Source organism: Perca fluviatilis, chromosome 13 (assembly GCF_010015445.1).
Source record: "Perca fluviatilis chromosome 13, GENO_Pfluv_1.0, whole genome shotgun sequence".
In the NCBI taxonomy this organism is placed as follows: domain Eukaryota; kingdom Metazoa; phylum Chordata; class Actinopteri; order Perciformes; family Percidae; genus Perca; species Perca fluviatilis.
Window position 1 is genome coordinate 22675074 of NC_053124.1, and position 26834 is coordinate 22701907.

The 26834-nt window shown below is 41.1% G+C and overlaps 1 protein-coding gene across 1 annotated transcript in view; it reads left to right on the top strand.

The window, feature by feature from the left end:
* Nucleotides 1-9068: 9068 nt before the first annotated feature.
* The window catches only part of LOC120571841 (TGF-beta receptor type-2-like), a 22942-nt gene continuing 5176 nt past the window's right edge, over nucleotides 9069-26834 (top strand). The window contains exons 1-5 of the mRNA XM_039820932.1: nucleotides 9069-9320; nucleotides 12115-12256; nucleotides 13401-13591; nucleotides 18370-18764; nucleotides 20195-20336. Of these exons, the coding sequence (XP_039676866.1) occupies nucleotides 9248-9320; nucleotides 12115-12256; nucleotides 13401-13591; nucleotides 18370-18764; nucleotides 20195-20336 (943 nt within the window). The 5' untranslated portion in view covers nucleotides 9069-9247. The remainder of the gene's footprint in view (nucleotides 9321-12114; nucleotides 12257-13400; nucleotides 13592-18369; nucleotides 18765-20194; nucleotides 20337-26834) is intronic.

Below are 26834 nucleotides of genomic sequence, written 5' to 3' on the forward strand. Positions count from 1 at the left end.
TCAAGGAACCCCGCGACTCCAAAATGGCCCCTCTGGGTAGCGATGTGACATTAATATGTTGTATGGAATGTTGTTTCATCTTGATGTCGGCGCAGCCTTTCCCATGGGAAGTACACAGAAAAATCTTTGGTCTCATCAGGGGGAATCTGCAGATGTTTGTAAATACGCATGCGGCTACAGAGACCAATGAGGACTTGCCCTTCAAACACTCTGATGTTGAATGTTTATTACAAGTGGGTTTCTTGGGGAACCATGATCACTGGGCTCGCGAGCTGAACGTATTTGGAGTGCGGCCTGTTTGCATGTCATTAAGATTTTGGGTTTTCTTTGCACACACCCATCCCCTCCATCTCTGAGCTGCATCCCACAATGAGCCGACTGTAAATCAGTGGTTGCGTGTTGCTGTTTGCGTATTACAACCTCCAGTGAACCACTGACAGTTTCAGTTCTAAAGCTTGATGTTGGCCTTGCATTTACCAAGTTGAGGGTAGTATAAGCTACAGACGTGTACCCTTATTACACGTTATCTTATAGCAACATGTACTCTTATAAATAAACCACTCTTGCAGACGACCTTTGGAAAAGGAACGGGCCTTTTTCAGAGCTTTTTTAGAACTTTCACAGCAGATGTTTTGAAATTGTCATAGTGGGGAAAACACAGGTATTACTAATTACATTAACAACGTCTTCGTACTATTTAAATGTCCCAGTGTGTCATAACAGTGTGACACTGAGCCAAGGAGGACCCTCAAACTAAGGAAGCTGTAACCTGATCTCACAGAATTCTGTGAAATGAACACGGCCCCTTAACTCAAAATCTGTGGAAGCTAAAGGAATACAGCCATGATTTTGTTATCTACACCTGACCTTTTCCTACTGAGACACGACAAAGTCACTTCCGTAAAAAAGGCCTATTACCACTGATGAAGGAAGTATTCAAAAGTAGTGTTTAGGTTGGGTTGCCACAAATTCCTTAAGGAAAATATCTGTCTCTTTACAGCTAAATGTTCACCAGCTAGTCACAAACTTTGTCTTTCTGCTGTTTGGTGCTGGCCAGGTAGCGTGCAATCAGTTTATCTCAGGTTTTTGTTTTATTGGGTGAAAACAGCTGCCTGCAGCGGCTGGAAACGACACTGATGAGAGAAATAGTAAAGTACAGTAATGTACAGTAAAGTACAGTAAGGCCAAGAATTATAACTATAAAAGATCTTAAAACGTCCCGTAGTTGAGTGGAACTGCACAGTCAGATGATAATTCTATGTGGATTTGTCACTACAAGTGACACCTTTCACAACACACAGTCACTTTTATTTATTAAGCAGAATGCCCCCAATCACAGTGTTATATCAATATATACAGTATATTATTTGATAATTATTACCAATGCAAAAACATGTAAACAGGATTTCCATGGGACAGGTGGAACTAACTTTAACCATTATATGCTATAGCAGTGGTTCCTAACCTGGGGTTCAGGACCCCTCAAGGGGGCGCCAAAGATTTCAGTGGGTGCACAAGGCTTTGTCTCTTTTGAGATTGTCAAAATTAGATTTGCACATATTAATTAAAATCCTAATATCACAAATACTAGACATTTTAAAGAAAAAAGTACAGAACTTTAGTTGAATATATAACATTTTGTCCTCACTCAGAAATAGTACACTACTTAGTAGGCCACACCTTTGTGACATCTCAACCTCTGTGACCAGTGCTCTTAATCAGTTTTGTAAGGTCAGCTAGCTAAATTCCCCCTACTGCATGACAAAATGCTGTGATACGATGCAGTACAGTATGTTGCTATGCTGAACAGTAAAGTAAATGTAAAGTATCAGAATGCACATGGTTTTCATGAATGCAGGGATTGCATGCATTACTTTTCCTTTTTAGTATGCATGAAATTCTTTGATATACAGCATTCACTCGCTCACAGCAGAAGACACTTCGATTGCGTTTGTGTGTAACTGTATCTTCAGCCACTTAAGGGACTTCGTATTGAAGCATTTAATCAAGGACAGGGCAGCTAAATCATCCCCCCTCTTTGCTGAAATAGTCTATTCCCTGTAATCAAGGTTTGGTGAATGGTATGACCATTATCTTCATCATCTTCTCTTTGCTCTCACCACAGAAGTAGTTCCCCACCCGCCCACCCCCACCCCTTGGAGCAATTAGATACTTTAGATGTATCTATTGTAACAGCAACTGAAATGGTTGATGTGTGGCATTATGCTCTAAGGAAAGAGATGGGTTTCAAGCATTATTAAGAAAACTGTTTTTTTTGCTAGCCTGTTTGTCTTCTGATTGTTTCCTGTCCTCTTTTTGCTGCGTTGTGGTCTTTGAGAACACGAGGGGTTGCTTCCAGGTTCACAACGTATGCTAATTAATAGCACTGCCTTAAATGTTTTACAGATGATAAAATTTCTTTTCAATCAGTTTCACAAAATGCCTGAATAATACGTTTTTAGCAAGAGTTTTATGTCCTATACAGTATGGTCAATATGCAAGGCGTATACAAACCAACCATGTAGTGTGTATAAGTGAGTATAAGAGTATGTCATATGACGTTAGGTCTGTCACTTCATCTCCACACATGAACCACACCGAGAAACAGGATGTTGCCTGTCACACAGAGAGATGGAGTCACGTGATGCAGCGTTTGCTCACATGCTTGCTCCCCCCCTACAAAATGTTCTCTTTCTAAAACCAGCTTTGGCACAGTTTTGGACACCTATCGATGTTCTGCAAGAGAACAATAGCCCAAACCGTGTTGTGATACCAAAGGTTGTAAGCTTTGGAGCGTTTAAGATAAACTTTCCCTTCCTTCACAGCGTCTGACTAATGCTGGGAGACAAAGCCTGTTCACAGCGGTGGGAGACGAGAGAGAGGCTGTTGTTGTCAGAATGGGCCATTGCGACTTCCTCAGGTTTACCAAAGGCACCCAGAAAACTGTGCCAATTCATTGTGTGTGTGTGTGTGTGTGTGTGTGTGTGTGTGTGTGTGTGTGTGTGTGTGTGTGTGTGTGTGTGTGTGTGTGTGTGTTATTGTGCATGACTCTGTATGAGTGTGCACACAAACCCACATGTTGAGTCAGATTTTCTCAGTTCTTTGCTTTTTTGGCAGAGCTTGTTGGAAAGTGTGTGCATTGAACTTAAAAGCAAGCGGTTGTGTTCCCGTACACGGACTGGGTTCCTGCACGTGTCTGTGGGTTTAAAAGGATTCAAATGGGTTTGTATGCATGCTGTATTAGTAATAGTCCCTTATGAGTTGCAGTTGTGAGATGAATGCTCATGGTAATTTAAATATTATGGCTTTTATGGTATGGCAATGTCAGTTGGTCCACCACTTTGGTCCAGACTGAAATGTTTCAACAACTAGCCCACTGGATAGATTACATTTTATTTAGATATGTATGGTCCCCAGATTGTGAACCCTAAAGACTTTGGGTGATCCCCTGACTTTTTATCTAGCACCATTGTCAGGTCAAAATTTAAATGTATCCAATACATTGCATGATGACCAAATATCTGTAAGACTAATGACATTCCCATCAGCACCAGCTCCACTTTGTGTTCAGTGATAATTAGGTAATGTTAGCACTGCTGTGTCTAAGTAAAGAATAGATAGATAGATAGATAGATAGATAGATAGATAGATAGATAGATAGATAGATAGATAGATGCACTGCTACAGACCTCCGTCACAGCTCGTCGTATCAGCGACAGTTAGTAGATGTGTTTAGTCGCTACAGAGCTCTGCATGGTGCTCCGTCAGGTCAGCAATACGTGGTGGTTAAGTTACCCGAGAATAGGTGACTGTGCTGTCGGTCATTTTAGCGATATTATATGACGGTTAAGTTTAAGCAAGAAAAAGTGAGCGTTATGCGGCAACGAAAGTTAAAGTGATGGTTCGGAGTAATTCACCCTAGGGTCCTTTGCACCATGACCTCGAGCCAAACACCCCCCCAGAAGCTTTTTTCACCTGGGTCGAACATTGGGAGAGTTAGCGTAGAGTAGCGTTATCAGCTGAATAGCTTAGCGCAGGGGCTAATGGATCCACGTTTGTATCTCGTAAGTTACCCCACTAATAATGACCGAAATTATACCAAACGTCTACAAGTAGTACAAATAGGTTATGCTCTCATAAAACGATGGATTGGAAAGTTTGTAAGTACACTAGAAGTTTATGAACACTTGCCTGCTCTCTTCAGCTCTCTGTTGCTGCTGCTGCTGCTGCTACCTGCAGTTAGACGAGTGCTTAGGGCCGTCTACAAATTACTACACGGAAAAGAGATACAACAAAACTATTTATTAATTTAATGATTAAATAAGGTAATGTCTCCAAACTTACCTCAATTATTACTTGTCTCCTGCTAGTTATACTACAGCACTTACTTAAAAAAAAAAGTTAAATTAAAAAATATTTTTGTTGCATCTCTTTTCGGTGTTGTAATTTGTAGACAGCCCTAAGCACTCGTCTTACAGCAGCAACAACAACAGCAGAGAGCAGAAGCAAACAGGCAAGTGTTATTTACATAAACTTCTGGTGTACTTACAAACTTTCCAATCCATCGTTTTATGAGAGCATAACCTATTTGTACTACTTGTAGACGTTTGGTATCATTTCGGGCATTATTAGTGGGGTAACTTACGAGATACAAACGTGGGTCCATTAGCCCCTGCGCTAAGCTATTCAGCTGATAACGCTACTCTACGCTAACTCTCCCAATGTTAGACCCCGGTGAAAAAAGCTTCTGGGAGGGTGTTTGGCTCGAGGTCATGGTGCAAAGGACCCTAGGGTGAATTACTCCGAACCATCACTTTAAGTTTTAAGCACCGAAACAACTTGTTAAGTTTAGGAAAAAGATTGTGGTTTGTATTAAAACATTCCCAAGGAACATGCATTTCCTGGGTGAAAGTCGTCTGTTTTCCCCAGGAAGAGAACTCCGCTCTCTGGCTTGAAAGTCCTGTGCGTTAACGTCCACCCATCACCCATCACCTATCAGCCCGACAACCTCCCTACGCTGCCAGCCGCGTTCTTGTATAGCAGCAGTCAATGTGGTACGCGCAGCAAAAAAAAAACCAAAAAAAAAAATCATACGAATTACAGTGCTAATCTTTTTGTAGCTTTTCAAACGTATGGTTCATCAATCCTAAATCCTTAGAAGACACTTGCATTACTGTGATACTGTCAGAGATGATGTGAACTCTCTGGAGTGAAAGTGGGATCTTAAGGATTGAAGAGACACAACCTGAGGCACCTTCACCTGACCTGAAAAAGAAGCACTGTTAAGTGAGAAAAAACACCGTCCACAATCTGAAAAAAAAACCCACTTCATATTCCAGTTGCGTAGGCCGGTCCCTTAATCATGTGCAATATAACTGAAGAAAGGACTGATGATGAAATAACATGATTGTTTTGTGCCGCTATATTCTCACAAGCAATTTGCAAGTTGCATTACATTTCTCTCTGCTGTGCAAATACACATGCCCGATCTTGTGGGACTCAAGAGCAGTGTTTAAAGATGTTTTCCTTTGGCATGAGCTGTATTTGTGCAGTTTATCCTTTAACAAAGTCTTGATTGAAAGTGGTTTACAAAAACAGACAGCGTGAGGTGGCTGGCAGTGAGTGCCGCTTGCTTGCTTTTATAGCCAGTGGACCAATAATCAGCAAATCAAAGATTAACTTCTCTCCTGAGTTAAGGATATGTTCAGATAACTGTTGAAAACAGCCAAAAGGGTACAAGGTATATTAATAAATCAGTAGCTTTCAAAGTGAACTGAAAAGGCAGATTTCTTCTGTTGATGACAGTGGCTAAAATCCAATACCAGTGGGCACTGCTAGGGATTAGACAGACAAATTAAAGACACTTTTTACTTTGCTGAAAACTGGTTTATCATATTTTACCTGCTTTAAAGAGTAAACCTCTTAAAAATCAACTTTCAAATTTTTAGCCAACTGATACTTCCCACCCTAGTGCAGCTAAGACCATGATCCTACTACATGATGAAAAGAAGAGCTTTCATATTTAGTGAGATGTTTGTTTTCCTGTCTCCTTTGACTTTTGTAACAGATTTCGAAAAGATATATAACAGAAACATACAATCTGCAATTATGCAATATAACATGAAGAAACCTGCTATATATTTAGGGCCCGAGCGCAACAGTGGCTGAAGGAATTCTTCCTTCTTTCTTTCTTTCTTTTTCCCAACAAATGAATCGCCTTTTTGAGGGGCTCTTGAGTGTACATTGTCTAATTGGCTCAAAACTTTTCAGGATTCATAAGAGTCCAACCCTGATGACATCTACAGGCCGATATTGGCTCAAAGTCATAGTGCCCGCTAGTGGCAACAGGAAGTAGACCTAAAAGTCAAGGTGCTATACTTTAACGAACTCCTCCTAGAGATTTCATCTGATGGACTTCAAATTTGGTCTATACCATATCAACACCTTAAAGATGAAAAGTTATTAAAAGAAAACTTTTCATCAAACAGTGTGGGCGCGGCGTGGCCATTTTGAGCATTTATCGATGAACGAAGAAGTTGTTGTTGTCATATCTGCCCGAACGTCCCCGCTGGCAACAGGAAATCCGCTTTATATGACAAACATCATCCGATTTACATGAAACTTATAATGTGTGGCCTACATGTGATAATGAGCCACCCCCTATACTTTAACCACGCCTATGTACCCAGGCCACGCCCCCTTTCATTACTGGTGACCCATTTAAGGTAGAGTCTTGTGTGAGGTATCGAACACAGCAGAGTTACATTTTCATTGGTCATGGTTTGGCCCGCCCCCTATGATGTAGCCACGCCCCTTCTCAGAGCTAATGAACTGTATGACGTAGAGTCTTGTGTGAGGTATCATTGAACTCAGCAGAGAGTTCCCTTTTCATTGGTGACGATTTGTAGTGTCTGAGTGCTGCGCAAATGCACGGTTGCAAGGAGCAGCATCTGCCAGTAACCCCGACGTGCAAGGAGGTGCGAGGGCCTGTCCAACACTTGCAGCTTTAATTAGTTTTTGCATTTCTCATGTGAAATCTGAAGCTCCGAATTTCTCAACAAACCTCACACAGGAAGACTGTAGCACTGTGCAACGTAAAACTAAGACAATAGTCTTCTTTCTAATTAGAATTTAACACAAAATATAAAATATACAGGAACACTCTCAAAGGGTTGAAATCAAACCTGGTCAACTTATTGTCCAAAGAAAATATATTTAAAATCAGAGCTGAACTTCTGCATAAATGCCAAATATCTTTCTTACAGGAAGAGCCATAAATTCATGCATCTTTTTAACTTTGCAATACTTGCCGTGCCTCAGTTTAGTAGTAACTGATAATTCTATATTCCTGTACGCCCTCTCCTTTTGTAGCATACCTCGAATTCGCACTCAGTGCGGGGGAGAGATCTTATAAGAAATGTGCATACAATATATGCATATAATTAGTGTGTGGGAGAGACACTGCAGTTGTGCTCCCCCTTTTCTTCCTACAGAAATGCAGAGAAAGGTGCAAGGAGTTTGACATCTTCTTTGTAATGTGCTGCACACAGCGCTTGTTTGCCACCGCAGATATCTCAAGGCATGCGTCCAAAGATTTGTTATCAGGTTATTGTTTACCTTTCAAATTGACCCAAGCCTTTTACAGGAACGCCATGCACCTGCTATTGAGCATACAGTAATACCACTCAGGATGTTTGCCTACTGCTTGTTTATCTGTGTTTGTGCAATGAGGTGGTAGAGAAAAATTGTTTAAAGGCAAAGTAACACTGAGGAACTTGTGCAGGGGGGAAGCTAAAAGTAACAGTGAAAGAGACATGAAGTGACACAAAAAATATCATGTTTAAATAAACCTGGGCACACAGGAGTGTTGTGTATTTCCTGTTGAAATGAAGCAGATAAAGTGACGTTATAATGGAGTTGTTTGTGTGTTGTGGTCAGTGAGCAGGATGTTGTGACCCTCTGGGAGCCCACATGTGCTGAGGTCAGTGGGGAATGGCCGTTTTGGGCTCACAGCGCTGTCGGATCTCCACCTTGTGGCTTGGACTCCATCTTGCAGTGCTCAATGGCTGCCTAGCATGCAGGCTTGTACAAACAAATGCGCACCCACCCAGAGCCAAAAGTAAAATAGGGTCAGTGAAATGGGTTAAAATAAATATCTCCCAAACATGGTTTTCAAAGTTTTTTTTAGGCCTGTATTTGTTTAGATTCTAGCAAATTGGCACCATTAAGAGTATACCGAATTAGCTATTATCAGTTTCTGTTTAACATGTACCCATGTACAGCCAACTATCACTGGATTACTTTGATACTGAAGACCACTTAAAAAAGTGATGAGTCTCAGGCAAGTTTTTGAATGTATATTAAGTGTCTTTCTCTACTATATATTTCACAAAATACAAGAGGTGTCCATAAAGCTCAGTGAGCCAGTGATTTAAGAAGGAGTAGGCCTCCTGTGTGGAGAGTTATAAGCTCTGGGGTCACAGGTTCAGGACTGAAACCTGACATCATGGCTCGAGTATGCAGAACAAAAATCCATGTCGGCAGAGCCCTGGCAATAGTCGGGTAATTTATGGGTGCTATAATGGACTTAACCTCTGTGTATCTTCAGTAAGAAACAACATGAGAGATATGGAGTGACTCTCGCCACTTCTTATGTCATCCTTGATTAACTGTGAGCCTGGAACCTCTCCAGAAAAGCAGATTAATTTAATTTAGTGACTTGGAATGGACACCTAAATGAGTTTAGTATGGAAAATGTAAATTAAATATGAGCAGAACCCAGCAGTTTTCTTTTGAAAGTTGACAGCTCTAAATAAGATCTGAAAGAAGTGACTACTTTTTAAGTAAATCAGGCTGTTTCCATAATGCTTGTAGCCTATAGGTGAAGCTTCTGTTTAAGAGCATGTCATTTCAAATCTCGCTCTGCTGGGTTTCAGCCTCTCCTTAATGACACGGTTCAGGACTTTGTGAGCCACATGAGCACTGACTGAGAAGTTGAAGAAGAAAAAAAAAACTGTCCAACCCCTCTGAAGATTTCCTGTTTCATGAAAAGTGCATACTGTGTGAGTCATATAGGGCAAGTCCTGCCTGGTGTGTTTACTCTGCTCCTTCTACCCGGAGCTGTGAAGGCGTTTCGGGGGAGCAACAGGCGGACCGAAGAAAGTCCACGGAGCCTGGATATTAACCCGTTGTCAAGGCTTTGGTTAGCCTAATTAATGAGAGAAGGGAGTGTATAATCCGTCTCTAAATGGAGCTACTTCGGTTTTCCGCTTTTTGGTGTGGAGCGATACTCTTTGGTAGTATTCAGCTCGAGGAGGCGGGTGAGTTAAACTTTGTTACGTCGAGAAAAGTTGACAAGAGCTGTGGCTGCGTTTTATCCCAGCTGCGACGTGAACGAAGCGTTAGCGAGCGCTACAAAGTGACAAATTGCCTTCTTTTAGGAAAATATTTTAAGCTTTACTCATTGTTTATGCATGTGTTTTACATGTTCCTGTAGTAGGCTACATTATTACACCGCTTTTCATTTGCCTATATAAAGTCAAATGAATGTAATAAAAACAGCAGAAACTCCCCAAGTGCGCAGGTTGAGCCTTAAATGCTTCACTTATTCAATAAGCTTTTGTCTTGTTTTGCTAGCACTATAACTATTCCCATGTCTTCCTGAAACTTAATTTCAGTTTACTCGGCTAACTGCGAATGCTACAGTTTTTGGGAGAACATCACCTGTTGTAAGTCGCAGCCTTTAAAGCTCAGATGAGTTATCTCCATCTTTGATGTGCAGCCACAATGCTAACAGGTCTAGCAGCCCCCCTGAGGAAGACAATGTTTGTACAATGTACCTTCATCTGTCTCCGACTTAGTCCCAGCGGCACCAAGTGGCTTTAGCTGCTCCTAATCCTCTTTTTTTTTTTTTCTGCAATTATATGTAGCCCTGGGTGACAATTACTACCATTCATCCCTTCCATAGCCCGCCTCCTGTGTTATGCTCTTTGAGAGGAGTTGCTCTAATGATATAATTACTCCGGCTCAACCACCTTCCCACCACTCGCACTCAAGCATGGACTATCCCCTCAGTGCTGATTTACTTCAAAACACCTCACCAACCCGCCAGGCATAGTTTTAAATTGCTCTGTCAAGTAGTTAAGTCTGGAGTTCAAATGTAATATTTTGATGTTTTTATTTGTGTGGGAGTCTCTGAGTTATAACTAGGCCAGAAAGCAATACCCATCTTAAATATCCTGCTAACTTCCTGTGAAAGTATCAGGATGCCATGATTGACATATAGGCCTACTGTTCTAGATTTGCTGCTCTTTCCTGCTGCAGGTTGTACAGTATTTCTGCTGCTGCAAGCTGGAGGTCTAACCCCATTCTGCAGATTGGGTGAAATGACACAGTGGGCTTTTTGTGCATGGTTATAGGAATACAAGCACACTCGCACAGCACCTTTTCCTCAAGTTAGTGTGAAGTCAGAGGCGAAAGGATACTGAACAGACTTCTTCACCGTCTCCTGTCAATAAGTCTGGTTTCACTTACACTTCCCTGTCGAAAACATCTCACGTTGTGGTCATGTGAGTCTTGTCAATGCCATCTTTAGACAACTAGCTACTGCTTCAGATGCATCACACATGTTTGTTTACAGTGGTTCTTCCGGAGGTAATCTGTAAACCAGAGTTTGAAGGTAGAAATGAGCCCACTTTCTCTTTTGGTTTGGTCACAAGCTGCATTTTCTGATGCAAGGAACAGGTTCAACTTCCTGTGCAGGTGGACTCCGCACACAGTCAAAATGTGGTTATGTTGTATTACTGTAGCAGCACTGTTGCATGCTTTTTCTCTTCCTGTTTTTGTTATTTGGCTATTTTGATTTCAGTTTAACTTTCAGTGTGTATTCTTTTTCAAGACAAACTCTTAAGATCTGGAAGGAGTACAGTCTTCATCATATCTCTTTCACCTTCACTGTTTAGTCAACAGACTCACAGCGAGTGACCTAACTTCATCGTACCACTTGAGTCCACATTGTGTGTACACTTGTACAAACACATCACATTCTAACAACATGATGTGAGACACATGTTTTTCCTGACGATACTTTAACCACTGGTGCTAGATTGATTGAAATTTTGGAATATCCTCTGGTAATGTCCAACTCTGAAAGCCACAAGATCCACTTTCTACTCATACTTAATATGTGGTGGAGAGTACTCCCTTTTAGGAAAAGGAAAATCGGAAAAGACAGGAGAGATTGTTCACCTTCCGTGTTGCTCATCTCTCCTTTCTGTGGAAATGGCAAACAGAGGCATGCTGCCTGGCTGAATTTGATCAATAATAGCCTCTCAATGCAAGGACAAATTGCAGACAGATTTCTGTACGAATACAAACACTCACCAACAAGTACACACACACACACGCACACACACATTTCTTTCTCTCTCCAAACATTCATAGACACTAATACATAATGTTGTCCTCCCTGTTTTTTATATGCATGAGTAGAGTTGGCGCGACACCTTTCTAGATGGGGAGCCGACTCATCAGCTTGACAAATTAGAGACTCCTTAGTGAGGAGGTGCATCCATGTTTCCTTTGTTTGTTGTTCTTGCCTGTCTGGCAGTTGTCTCCTCAGATAATTATCAAACCCACAGGCACTCATCACACAATCCTGTCTGTCTCACTGATATGGGTCTGCCTGCCAGAAAAATTCAAGTCAGAACAAGACCAAAGGAGGTGGATGCCACTGCATGCCGCTCTTATTGTTCAGACTTCGCACGGAAAAAATCTGTCCACCCCTCTAGGATGAAATAGTTTGGATTTTCTTGTGGTTATGTTGAATATCTGCTTCTACTCATCTGTAAATTCCAAAAGACTCCCACCCTTTAATTAGATTTGAAGTTTGTTTTGCTTTTCATGCTAATAAATAGCATGTATACTCATATGTTTGATCATCATGGGAGTGTTTAAAATTTCTGAGTAGTCTGTCATTATAATGCTGAACTCTGCTTAGTCAACCCAGTTGTACATATGAAACTGGGCTTGAGTCTGTTTTATGTTTTTACAGAGTAGACTGAATTTTTTTTTTTGTAAACCCAACTCACTGTCTTTTCTCTTCTCCTTTTCCAGAAGCCTCTATAATGAAGCCACGAAGGCTGTGCAAGTTCTGTGATGTGCAGGCCACCAGCTGCACAGGTAGAGGGATCTGCAAGGTGGAGTGTGACATCACGTCCATCTGCCCCAATGACGATGATGTGTGTGTCACTATCTGGTAAGTGTCCTCTAAATGCACTTTTCTATATGAATAAAAGCCAGTGTTATGATGCAAACTGTTTTAGTTTAGTATAGTTAAAGTTAAAAGAGCGTTTTTCATTACATTCACCTCTTAGGTAATACTACATGTACAAACTAGGAAGGCACTCAGAGCGGCAGGCCTCCACCAAGCCCAAATGCCCCATCTCTCAATATTAACGGAAGAGAAAAATAATTGGTGTATTCGCACCGTGATTTGGATCTGCTTCACAATTTAATGGCGTCTTCCTTAGCCCATGCTACACCCTTCCACCACATTTCATCATGAAAATCGGGCCAGTTGTTTTTCCGTAATCCTGCTGACAAAGAAACCAAACCGAAAACATAACCTCCTTGGCGGAGTTAACAAAGAAGTGAGGAAATGAGGGCACAATGGATAGTCTTTTTTTTTTTTAATCAGGTTATTCATCATTCTCCCATAAGCCCTAACATGTCTTCCTTTTAAGTGACCTTTTCCTTTGAACACTTTTGTCAGTCAGCATTTGTGTGAAAACAGTTGGCTGCATTACGAAGGCATGTGAGCGCCTAAACATTCATCGGCATCAAATCTGACTCTGAATGTGAGAAACAGCAGGAAGCAGATTTGTGTTTGTGTCAAAAGCTTAAGGCTGTGCTGATGTTTCTCATTATATTAGCTCAGATCATGCCCGCAACATCGCTGAGGTCAGCAGAAAGCTAATGGCACATGGACAGCAGCCCCTCTTTAAAATGTTCCTCATAACTGCATGGCCAATGCTGCCCAGAAGGGACGTTTGAATCTGAAATTTTTTGCAGGTTCAGGGTTTTCCTTTTTTCCTGTTTGTAATGGTATTTCAAAATCTCGCTGTTTGTAAATGTGACCTCTGTATTGCAGTCATTTACATAATGCTGAGACTGAGGACTGCTGAAAGAGACAGATATGCCATTTACAGTTATCACTTCATCACTGTACGGCTTAAAATTGCATCATTTGCACAACTGCAGACCTGCCATCATTGCCTTGTTACATGATAATACACCTCTCTGAAAAGGGGACATCACTGCCAAAAGAGTAAGCCAAGCTTACAAATCAATCTTAATCCAGTAAACGGCAGTATTTTTTATGCGTGTTTTCTCTTTCCAAGGAGGAAGAAAGATGACAATTTCACCTTTGATACAGTTTGCCACAACCGATATGAGAAGCTGTATGACCTGTCCCTGGAGGATTACAACAACACCAAGTGTGAGATGAAAGAAAGAAAGGGCATGGGCTCACAGTTCTTTATCTGTTCCTGCTCTGAGGATGAGTGCAATGAGCGTATCTTCTTTAACTCCTGTAAGTTAAGACAAAATTACTTCACCTTCTAATTCTGCATTTTCACCCACTCTTGAGCTTAGTGACCTTCTTCAACCAATGTATTTTTTGAGATTTGTGCTCTTTAAAACAAAACAATATGGATTCGGTAAGATGCATCCATCGTGCACTGGAAATACCATATGTTTATGTTTCATAAAATGGGATGACAGTTAATTTTGTTTTCCTAAAAATTAAAGGACTAGATCAACAAATCGAGAAATACGCTTATTGGCTTTGCTGCAGAGAGTTAGATGAGATGATTAATACCATCATGTTTGTATGCTAAATATTAATTAATGTAGCATAAAGACTGAAGCATGTGAAACAGCTAGCTTTGCTCTGTCTAAGATAACAAAATCTGTAGCAGCAAAAGAAAAGAACTCTTGACTTTGTGACAGTCAGGCTAGCTGTTTCCCCCTGTTTCCAGTCTTTAAGCTAAATGGCTGCTGGCTGTAGCCTTACATTAAACAGATAGACGAGAGTAGTATTGATTTTCTTATCTAAAACTCAGCCAAAAAAGCACAAATGTATTTCCCACAATTTTGACTCCTACTCCTTTTTAAGTATTTCAAAGTGACATAAGTTCCTTATTAATCCATCCCTCTTGCATTCATTCACAGTGGAGCAATAGTGCAGTAACACTGTTTTATGCATGTAAAAATGAGACTCTTTGGTTCTTACATCTGTGCCACATAACATGATAACGTCATAGTCCCCGTCGGCCTGATATTATTATGCCAGTTTCTATCAGCTTGTCATGTAAAGCGTCATGAATGAATGCTAACACGTGTGCACTGTAATGCCCTCCAGATACATGATTACAAACAGCTTTTGAAGACTTTAGCTTGTAGACTCCAGTTACAACATTGGTCCTGGAATCAGATGTATTTTGACTACAGCATCCAGGCAGTAATAACACGGAGGTACATTTCTGAGACCTGGCTCTGCACTGAGAGCCAAATTGAAAGCATCTGCACAGTGCAAACCACGTAATGGAAATATACATGCTTACTGTTAAGAATGTCTGTGCACTGTCTGTAACTTTTTAGTGACTAACATGGGACAGTGTAGTAATGAAGGAGCTCCAGCTAAAAACGACAAGGCAACAATGCCAGTAAATTTGGGTTAATCTGCCTCTTCCTCTTTTAGCTAGTGACCAGTAACCCATTGTACCAAGCATTTTTTCTGATTGAGCTTTCACTTAAGGTATTTTTCCCCACAACTGAAGGATACATTTAGGAAAGCCATTACCTTAGTTACAGGAAATACTAAGTTGTTTGTCACATACCAGCTGAAATACCTCAGAGTTGCCATGGTAACGGTAAACCCTCATTGTACCTGACCAAGGGGGTAAGCTTCGCTTCAGAACTCGAACCTCCTATGGCGCAATTTTGATGCTACAAAGCGATCACCTCCCGTTAGCATTCCACTGACTAGCATTCATTTTGATGTCACTTGACAGCGAATAACTTTACATCTGAAGTGTTTAAAGACTCTATTTGTCCGTTGTTTATTTCTAAAGAAACACGACAATGTATAAAATGCTCCATTACCTTGTACCTCACGTTATGGCTCCGAAGCAGACGTTTTTGTAAAAATAGGCTAACGATTGTGTCACATAGTAGAGGAATTACCGTATAGTACAGGAGAAGCTCGCAGGCAGTTTCGACTTACATGAGCTGTTTAGGTTTAATTACTAATGTTAACCAGCATTTTAGTTAGCAATGATTAGCCTGTGCCTATGTTATCTCCTTACATATACCTACGCTCTCCGTCTCTGCAAGATTGGGAATGATTGAGATTTCTCTTGGAACAGCTACCAGAAGACTTACAACTTTCAGACACGTTGCTCACGTCACATTTACGTTGTCTCTGTCAGTTGGAGGCTGCGCAGTAACGCTAGCGATCACCGGAAAAGTGCTTCTAATTGCCTTCACTGGTCTCCGTCCAGAGCAACGGGGTCTGTTGGTCCATTCTTATATACTGTCTGTCTGTGACCTAAGGGTGTTTTTAACCATGTTATCAGAAATGCATTTACAAAAACTTTTAGAAATGAACTAACTTGAGAACAAGAAGCACGTGTTATTGTATATATGAAATAATCTACTAGGTAAAGCTTTAAAAAGTTTAATTAGATGAGAGGATGGGTACCACTCATTTCTGCCCAGAAAATATGAAGCCGGAGCTAGGAGGCACTTAGCTTAGCTTAGCATAAAGACTGGAAAAAGGGGGAAATACCTAGCCTGACTCTGTTCAAAGGTTACAAAGTCCGTCTACCCGTACCTCGAAAGTTATATCTGTTTAATCTGCACAAAAACAGAAACTTTGATGTGCCAGGCTATTTCTTGGCAGGGAGCAATGATTTTCTGGAGTCTCAGCTGACAAGATTCTGGACGTCACTGAGCTTTGTTTTGTTGCAGATTTTGTTACCATTGGATAGAGCCAGGTTAGCAGTTTCCCTCTACTTCCAGTCTTTATGCTAAGCTAATTGTCTCCTGTCTCCAACTTCATATTTAACCAAAAAATAGGGGACTTGTAACGATCTTCTCATCTAACTCTGGGCAAGAAAGCAGACAAGCTTATTTTCCAAAATGTTTCCCAAATGTATTTAAAGAATCACTTAACAAACACTGCTCCAGAGCAAACACTTTTAACTGAAGGAAAATCTTAAATCAAGAGGCTTTAACCAGTTGGGTACAGCCTCCCAATCCCAAAAATTTTAAAGATTATTTTTTGGGCTTTTCTGCCTTTAATTTTTGACAGGACACCTAGATGAGAAAGGGGAGGAAGACATGCAGGAAATTGTCACAGGTCGGATTCGAACCCTGGACCTCTGCGTCGAGGCATAAAGCTCTCAGTATATGTGTGCTTGCTCTACCACTGAACCAACCCGGCCACCCAATCCCCCAAATTTAACACTAAGACTGTGAACGAGTAATTCACAAGTTTTGCCATTCACAGAATCTTTTCTCCTGTAAGTGAGGGTTTTGGCCGAAGCTGAGAGAGTCCGGGAGGCACAGTGACAGGTTTGTTGTGAGAAATAGCTTCTCGCTCTACGAAAATAAAAACAAACTGTCTGGGGCCATGTTGAGGATTTCAGACATGTGGTTTCCTGTTTAGAAAAAAAGAAATTGGAGAGAAGCCGAGGGCTTCACTGGGTAGTCAGCTAGATGCCTTCCCTGTTTGTTGCCCTTATTTCAACCCAACTCTGCTCATCACATCTACGTTTTCCTCTAGTTTCTTCTCAGTTCTTAAGCAAAATGGGGAAAATGTTAGCATTTTTCTGCTTTAAAACTTTTGCAATCTCACATTTTCGCAACCAAAATGTGAAACCAAAATAAGTGCTAATTTTAAAATGTTTAGGAAAGTTGTGCAGTTTAGCAACTAGACAAGACGTCATATACAGTAAATGAGTAAATTTAGAACTCATCAAACTGTGGACCAATTGGGGTTTTCTTCTTTAGTATGTTTTGTCTGGAGATATAGTTTTTATAAGTCATTTTATGACTGCTGCTTCAAATACTGGACTATAAACACAGCACAAGCATAAACTTTCACTGTTTGCCAAAACCGTAGCAGCTCCCAGACACACCACCACCTAAATTATAAGAATACTATAAAGAGACACAATATGTGGTTGACTGGGTTAGGGTTTGGAGCCCAGATGCTAACTTTAGCTTTCTGATGCTTATAGACATTCCACAGGGACGGCTCAGGTTCCTCTGCTGCTCTGAGGATATTACTTTACTACTAGCTAGATGCAGATACAATCTGCAGAATTGTATTTCTTTGTATTGTGGGTGACAAATTGTTTTATGTTAATGCTCATTCCATAAAAAGCACAGGTGAAAAAATAGTGTTTCGAAACATCGTACAGAAAGAATAATAAAATCTCCCACTTTTGAATCAATACTAATGTGGTTGACAAAATAATCCCCATGTAGCTGTTCTCAAAGCTTTGGATATACAGTGTGTATGTATATATATATATATATATATATATATATATATATATATATATATATATATATATATATATATATATTATATATTTATATATATATATATATATATGTGTATGTATAGTATATATATATATATATATATATATATATATATGTGTATATATATATATATATACATACACATGGAACGTAGCCACAGAAATAACAGAAATAAATGAAAATATGAAAATAGGAAATTAGTGATATATGGAGAAACAGTAAATATAGAAAATAGGAAAAAGAAATAATTAATAGACCAAAATTACATGGTATCATGATTACTAATGGTCATTGAAAAAATATGGATGCACCAAAATAATAATTAATTCAGATGGAGTTGAGGAGCATGGAAGTGGATGAAATTCTTTTATTAGAAGTGTGTCATAAATGAGATGTGATGCAAGGAAAGAACAACGGAAGCAATAAACAACAAATAGATAGTAGTATTTGAATAAGGTACAATTATGTTAATGTAAAAATATAAAAGAATAGTTAAAAACAAGGAAAATGTTTTGGGTGGGGGGGTGCGTTTGCTCGTGCGCGCCCCCCCCCCCGTCCCCCCCCCAGGTGTCGTGTGCCCCCCCCCCCCCCCCCCAACAACCTCAACCACAACACAGAGCCACTGCCCATTGAACTGGATGTTCAGGATTGGAGGAAAGACGTGGACAATATGCATGCCAAAGCAAAGCAATTGCAGGAGTCGAAGCGAAAGGCAAGGCTTTGAGAAGTGGCCGTTTTTTCCGGCCGTAAGAGTACTCTGGAAGAACGAGAAGGAAATTTTCTCAGACGCAGACTTGAGACATGAAAATGTGCTTCACTTCTTGACAGCAGAGGATAGGAAGGTGCAGAGACAGTGCTGGCTGATCACAGCCTACCATCCAAGAGGAAACCTCCAAGAGTTCTTGATCCACCACATCATCAGCTGGCACGACCTGTGGCTGCTGGGGGGTTCGCTAGCATGTGGAGTGGCGCACCTTCACAGTGACCACACCCCCTGCGGTCGCTACAAGGTGCCTATCGCGCACAGGGACATTAAGAGCTCCAACATACTCGTGAAAAGCGACTTGACCTGCTGCCTGTGTGACTTTGGCCTCGCCCTCCGCCTGGACAACGCTCTGTCTGTGGACGAGCTGGCCAACAGTGGGCAGGTAAAGCCTTCTAATCCTAAATGTGGGGGTTTTATTTAGTTTTGCTTGGCTTTTGGTCCTCTCAGAGATAAAAAAAAATAAACAAAAAATAATCATCTCCTTATAATTTGCGCAGACCAGAGACTCAACTCAGACTCGAGATGCGGGAATTGTGAACATTCTTTAGTTTTAGGAAACGTCGATGAGCTGAATGTTATTCCCCTCCCTGCGTAACCTATAAACTGCCTACGCAATGCGTAACATGTCTGTGCCGTTCATCATAAGCTTTGGCTTTAAACACTTAAAGAGAGGAGCTAAATGCAAAATGTGTGGTATCAAGATAAAGTATTCTGGCTCAACCACTAGATCTAACTTTATCATGCACCTGAAAACCCAAACTGATAGGATAGCAAACATGTTTAGCTCAGCATTGGCCATCTAACGTTGGCTTGCTTCTTGCTTTATCTATGACCTATGGGTAGTTAACTCTGACAGTTGTTTGCTAGATGTTATTATATATAGCTATGCATTATTATAAGCAGCCTGGATGAACTTAGCAGGTTCAACACGCATTATATCCACGAGAGACTTGAGACGTGACTTGGACTCTAGCTCAAAGACTTGAGACTTGACTTGGACTCTAGCTCAAAGACTTGAGACGTGACTTGGACTCTAGCTCAAAGACTTGAGACATGACTTGGACTCTAGCTCAAAGACTTGAGACTTGACTTGGACTCTAGCTCAAAGACTTGTGAGCATCTCTGGCGTAGACGCACCAGACACAGGCCATTCCAGGCCCTGCCAAAACATTTCTTTGAAGATATTTATCAGACCCTCAGCAGAGCCGTGCTATCAATCACATTTCATTTCTGATCCTCATCACACAGGGACTCCATCTCTAAATATTTGGCACCCTCTATATCTTGGATAATGCTGATAGAAATAGTGTTGTAAGTGTTCTGAGGTGGACGTTTTATAATAGTCACAAGCAAAACAGGCTTGATTGATTCTTAATGGACTCATTACACTGATGTAATAGGCCAGAGTCATATTAGACTCTGTTATGAAAATGACTCATTATAAAAAGGCCTCACCCTTAACTGCACAGCACACCTAATGCATTGTAATGCCCTTAATGCATTCGGTGGAAGCACCAGTGAACACATTTTCCAAGGTGGTAATTATGTGAAGACAAGCAACGTGCTGTTGAGCTCAGAGCTACCTTTTGTTTTTCCAATTATTTTATAAATCAAACACGTTTTTAATTCAGATAAATGGGATGCGACAGCTTACTACAGCACAAAATAACTACCTGTCACTTGATTAATGCTGGTAAATAATTCTTACTGCTAAGATGGTCTACGTATCCAGGCTTTTTAAACTAAACAACTCCACTGTGGTATTATGGACTATAATGACGTAGACATCTCTTTCACCCTGTTTTCTCTCAGGTGGGTACAGCCAGGTACATGGCCCCGGAGGTCTTGGAGTCTAGAATCAACCTAGAAAACATTGAGTCTTTCAAACAGGCCGATGTTTACTCCATGGCCCTTGTACTGTGGGAGATGATCTCCAGGTGTAATGCAATTGGAGGTAAGATATAATCAGACGCACATGATTGTAGGATAAAATGCTGGTCATTGTCTCCTCTAATTCTCAACGGGAAAGCGAATGAGCATATTTCCCAAAATGTTGAACTATTCCTTTCCTGCCCTCAGCACCCACCTCAGTGTTTTGTGTACGTATGGTGATCGAGTGTGTTTTGTGGACACCTGCCTTAAACATGATACAATAGCATTAGCCTATATCCTCGATGTTCCACTTCCGGGATTGCTCTGGTGCCGCAGGAAATTCCGCCGGATGCATGTCTTTTCTCCAATGACCGTTTCCTTCGGCTTTCTTTGTGTTGGAATTTTAAACTCCGGTGGATTTATGAGGACTATGGTTTACTGCTCCTCAGATCGCTGCACGGTAAATTGAGACAGCTAGCTAGACTATCTGTCCAATCTGAGTTGTCTCTCGTACAACTAAAACAACTTTTGAACGTACATGTTCCACCAAAACAAGTTCCTTCCCGAGGTTATTTTGCAGCGGCCCCCTTTCGGAGCTTAGCGCCGCCCATGACGATTGTGATTGGTTTAAAGAAATGCCAATAAACCAGAGCACGTTTTTCTCCCATCCCGGAATGCTGTGTGGACTAGCCAGAGCCTCCTATGCAGCGCTGTGGAGGAAGGTCTGGCAAAGCGAGACTACAATAGCATGGACACACAGTAAACATCACATGTGACCTTTAGTTAATAGTAGACATAACTCTGTTTTTCCTTTTTAAATTAGAGATTAGCCGAGGGTAAAGGAAATCAATAGAAGCACTGATTGATGAATTTCCCTTTGTGGCCTGTGTGAATATCCTCAGAAATACCGTAAAAAGAAAAATTGCCTCCACAGCTCGCATGACCTCTAAGGAATAGAGCACATTGATGGCTTTACCAATTAGGAGCGCAGTGAGCAACTCCACCTCCACCAAGTTCACTTACTGCATGTGTGACACAGTGCGACAGGACTTACGCGTGTGTCTTCCACCACCCATTTATCACTGTGGGAACAAAATCTAAAAGTTACAAGCACACAATCCATCTTGTAGAAGTCTCAAGGATCAGCTTTCACATTACTAATGTACCGTTACTTATGTTGGTCATTCTGTAGCAAAAACAAGGCCAGGATATGTGGAAATAATAGAAAGGGGGTATTATCTAAAGGCAAACCACAGGGCTGTATTTCATGTCGACACTCGTTTGTTTGTTTTCACTTCCTTTTAGTGTCTCTGTGGTCCAGTTTGTTTCTGTGACTGCTCCTGTCTCCATTGTGTCAGAGCAATGATTGAAAGCCGGGTATGGGCATGAACGCTTCTACTTTGGCGTTTTCCTGTTTTGCCCCCATGTTTACCCCTGGGGGCCCTCCTTAAAGTGTACTGCACAGTTAGGCTGCCTTAGAGTCCTCTGAAGAAAAATACGGGCCAGAGTGACCCGCAATCCCCATTGCTTTTCTTTCCCAACAGCAAGAATATGTGTGCCCTGTGGGTACACCTTTTAAAAGAAAATAGACTATTTCCTGTTATGCAAAGAACACAGTCCCCAAGACAAGCTGTTCTTAGAATGAAGTTGTAAGTATAGGTCATCCTCCTCCACTCATTTCATTTAGTTGTGAGTCTTTCATTCCCTTTACATTTATTTAGAGCTCGACAAAAAAACACTGTACATGGCAGCAAACATTATTTTAGACCCACATTTTTCTGAATGTCCTTGCACAGAAACTTTCTCAACATTTTTCTGTCTCTTTCTTCCTACCCCTAGGCAGGTGAGGCAGCAGTTAATTACTCTCCCTCAGCACAGAAACGCTGTAGACAGCCATCTAGCTTTACTCATGCCGACACAGACAGACAGGGAGGACAGGCTGGCGCAGATTTACTGGAGGGAGGGGAAGCAGAGGGGTTCCCGTCCCACCCCTGGACAAGAATAGAGACGAAAGATAGAAGCAGCTGGAATAGTTCATGTTTTTCTGTACATCTCTATCCACTTTTCCCAGACTTGGCATGTCTCCGAGACAAGCAGAGAGCTGAAATCTGTAGTTCATTAAGGCCAAAAGCCAAGGAGACGTTCTCATGCTGAAAGGGTTAAACATTGTACAAACACAGCCAGCCTCCTACCTTGATAGCCCATGAGGAAGGTGGAAAGAATAAATTGCGTAAATAAGAGACAGTAATTTGGTTTTGCTCCACTAGCAGCTAAGAAATCTCCTTGTGTATTGTATGCTGGCAGAGATCCGGTATTGATTCTGGAATTGGAGCACCATGAGAGTGAAACTGATGTGTTTACAGAGTGCACTAAAAGAGTTTCATGCTTTCACGCTACTGGCCTCTTTTGTCCCTGGAGGTCGTGAGTCACTAATGACACCCTGAGAACTCACCTCCCATGAGACAAAATATGAACATGTGTGGACATGCACAGAAATTCAGAGTGACACATCCCAGGGCATCATTATAAAGGCTGAGATGAAGCCCTGGTTTCCTCTCATCTCTGATGCCACCCGACTGTGTGTTTGTGAAAGACTGATGTCTGATCAGCATTGTGCGTCTCAGTGGCAGGCAGCCACTCTGTCGCTGTTCCTGGGGGCTGTGGTCTGATCTTATATTTATATTTTTATATATATATATATGCCAGGTGAGAAGAACACAGCCGTCTGTCGACAGCGCCAGTCAGCCAGCTATGAGCCATCACTTTGCTTTCTTTATCTTCCAAGACTATGAAGACCGAGTAAGAGTTAGAGTGAGAGGGAAACCGAGAGATCAACACACCTCGGAGAGAAGGAAAAGCTGGATTCAAGGCTCAGGCCTTTTTTTTTTTCTTCTTTTTTTTCTTTTTTTATATATCTCTGCCTCTGTTCCCTAAAAATGTCTCTCCTGTATAATTTAGCTGGTCCAGATTTAGGGCTTGGAAAGACTATGAGGGCGTTCCACAGGAGGGTGGGGCTACATAGGGGGATAATAGTGGAGTGGTGTTGAATGTGGAGCTGCAGACGGAGAAATGCCTTTAGTCCCTCGAGGGAGAGGTTGGGCTAGACTGGAGAGGAGGAGAGGTTAGGGCAGCTGCTCTCCAGATGTCAAAACATCAAATCCTCCAGGACTGGAGGGCCTGATGGTCCTGTGTGCGTGTGTGTGTGTGTGTGTGTGTGTGTGTTTGTGTTTTGTGTGTGTGTGTGGTATACCATGCCATAATCCACATTTTGGGACAAATCTTGGACTTTAAACAACCTGATTGTGAATGAATTAGGGACAAGTGGTTTCACTGAAGTTGCATCCAGCGTGAGCTAAAATAGTTTTTTGGTCTTCTTTAATAATGGTAAGGTAAAGGTTAGTGGCATGTATCAGCTGTAGTTAATGGTAGGGTAAGCCTCCAGGCTAAGTCAGTGCCATATGTACAAACGTAAGCTCTGCTAACGTGTAATGCACATGTATACATCTGTACTAAATGACTTTAACAACCTGTGAGGAACACAAAACAAGTGTCACAGCCACCGCAGCCTAATGAAAACCAGCAGAGGCGGCTGGGAGTGGATTAGTCGAGCCGTTGTTGCAGACTCAGACTCATTTCGGGAAACAGACATTGCTATTGTGATCACATTACTAATTTATTTCCAAGCACATGTTGAAACTCTGTGTGGATCTGTGTTTTTTTGCAATATTTATGTGTTTAGGTGACAGGATTCTCTTCTTTTCAGCATCATGCCTTGTTGAGCATAATTAGACAAACAATGTTAACTAGTTTGGGCCGCAGCACAAGAATCTCAAACAAAATATCAGATGCTGGTTTGGATTATGCTCGCTCTCCACTTTGCTGTATCAATTTAATGGTTTGTGTTTCTCTTTCTTTTTGTTTTGGTCCTGTTTGGCGCTAGTGCAGTTTGACTATTAATATCTAAACATATACGTCTATGTGCTTGGGCAATAATCAAAACAACATCAGTGCAGCATGTGGTCATTCCCTGTAAGACATGAAAGAGGCCATATAGTCATTAGCTTTGGAAACATGGCTTTACTGTCATGGATGTATATTGCAAAGTATCTGAAGGGTGACCTTCATTGAGAAGTATCCCCAGTCTGCAGTGTGTGTTTCAACTTAGTTTCTTTTGGCTGCAGATTCTCAGACAGTTTCTACAAGCATGGCTGACAACTGGCATGGAAAATAGACATTAAAGCGTAACTCTCCCCAAAATGCAACCTAGGGTCTTTTTGTGAATGTACCCAAGTCAGACTTTCGTTTCAAAGCATAATTAGGACGGCAGCGCCACTTTTAAGATTTACCGTATTCTCGTTTTCGGTCAAATGGCCTTTTGAATGGGAGTGCTAGGGTCACTACTATGATCGCATTAAAATCACTATTTTCAAACACAAAGAAGGCTCGAAACAACATGAAACTTTGCTCAAAGTATCACCAGGGGCGATATGCGTGTGTGTGTGTGTGTGTGTGTGTGTGTGTGTGTGTGTGTGTGTGTGTGTGTGTGTGTGTGTGTGTGTGTGTGTGTGTGTGTGTGTGTGTGTGTGTGTGTGTGTGTGTGTGTGTGTGTACACAGAGTTTACTAAAAAAGGTTTTGAACAACTCACTGTAGCTGTTGGTTTTTCCGCTCGCCACCATCTTGCCAGTCAAAAAGTGTCGATCTCCGAATGCGAATGAACGCATCTATTGATTTTAGTATTGTTTCTTATGAGGCTCCTTTTTCAACTACAAGGTCAATATTGTTTTTCACTAACGACAAAACAAAAAATTATCCATGCATTTATATGGAACTAAGCTTTAGGAGCTTTCCATCTTTACTCTCCTCCCTGTTACGTCGCATTCGGAGATCGACACTTTTTGACTAAATAGTGATTTTGATGTGATCATAGTAGTGCCCCTAGCACTCCCATTCAATAGGCCATTTGACTGAAAACGAGAATACGGTAAATCTTAAAAGTGGCGCTTCTGACCTAATTATGCTTTTAAACGAAAGTTTGACTCGGGTAAATTCACAAAAAGGCCCTATGTTGCATTTTGGCGAGAGTTACGCTTTAAGGATGAAATATGTGCCTGCTTTGCAAAAATGTACATCACTACATGTCAGCTGTTGTAGAAGACACAGTGTAAGTTCCTCATTGTTGCTGTGCTGAACTTGTTACATTGCTTCACAGAAATCTCGTCAATATGTAGTGTGTGACTTTTTGCAAACCGCAGCACTCCTCGCTTGCCCTGTGCTGTGTTTTTAATAGCTTTTGCTAGTTCAGAGTTTAATTTCAGGTTGGCCTGAAAAAAAACAAAAAACATCTTTCCCTTTTAGAGCAGGGTTGGCCAATCTTTCCATCCTGGAATACACACTTTTGTTTACACTGCAGAGTGCTCAGTAGTATGATTCATATATTTTGGACCCATTGTTTGGAGTTGAACACATAAACATGTTTGCCCAAAAGTTTACAAAGTGGATTTGCAGTTCAGAACACAGTTATACACTCCCTTGGACCTGTCAAAACAAAAATAAGCAACTGTCTCCTTTTTTTTATATTGACTGATGGTTGGGTGGGGCCATGTTTAAGCGTTAATGCCAAACCAGAGGGAAAAAATGAAAAAGGAAGTTTCAACCTCTGAAAAAGCCCTCTGTTTCTCTAGTCTGTGTCCCAGAAACCAACAGTCCCTGTTTGCGGGCATCATAACTTCCAGTAAGCTTCTTTTTAAAAGAAAAGTTTTGAAACAGGGAAATTAGACCTTCATCTCATCCTACAAGCGGTATACTAAGAAGTGGATGGTCTAATTCCAATCAACACTTTAGCGGATAGTTGAAGATTATTTTCATTCATTAAATTGTGGGGTATATAATAGTCTGTATACGAGATGTGTCAGTTCACTTGCAAGAATGACATGTTGACCTCCAGAGCTGGCTGGCACTGCTTTGTTCCAGTGAGTGACAGATTTACATACGGGACAATGCAGGACAAATCTGCAACGTGCCTGTCATTCAGTTTATGCTTTGCAATCTGTGTGTATTTAGAGCCAGATATACTGTTTTGTAGAACCAACTTATTATGCAATCAGTGACTGGGACTGCCTTGTAGGTGTCTGTAATGAAGTCCAGCTTTAGGTCTGTATGTACGCTTAGCGTTGCAAAGAGGCGAAAATTTTCGGGGAAATTTTGGGAACGTTTAGCTGGGGAATTTTGGAAACATTCCAATTTGGAATCTTTCATGGGAATTAACGGGAAGAAATGGGAATTAATGGGAATAAACTGGATATTTTTAATATTGCTTTCCATGGAAAGTTTAGCTGGGGAATATTGGAAACATTCCAATTTTGATTTACTATGGTTAGTGGGCTATACAATTAACACACCTAGGTTAATAATAGCAATGGGTTATGTATTATACCCAAATTCTGACAAAAACTACCAATTGCAGGGGAATAATCACAAGCAGTTACTCTGCTATATGCCTATACTGTCTATTTCATAGCATATTTTATGACACTAGATAGCAGCTACAGCATTATTGTAAGGTGTATCACTGTTACTCTG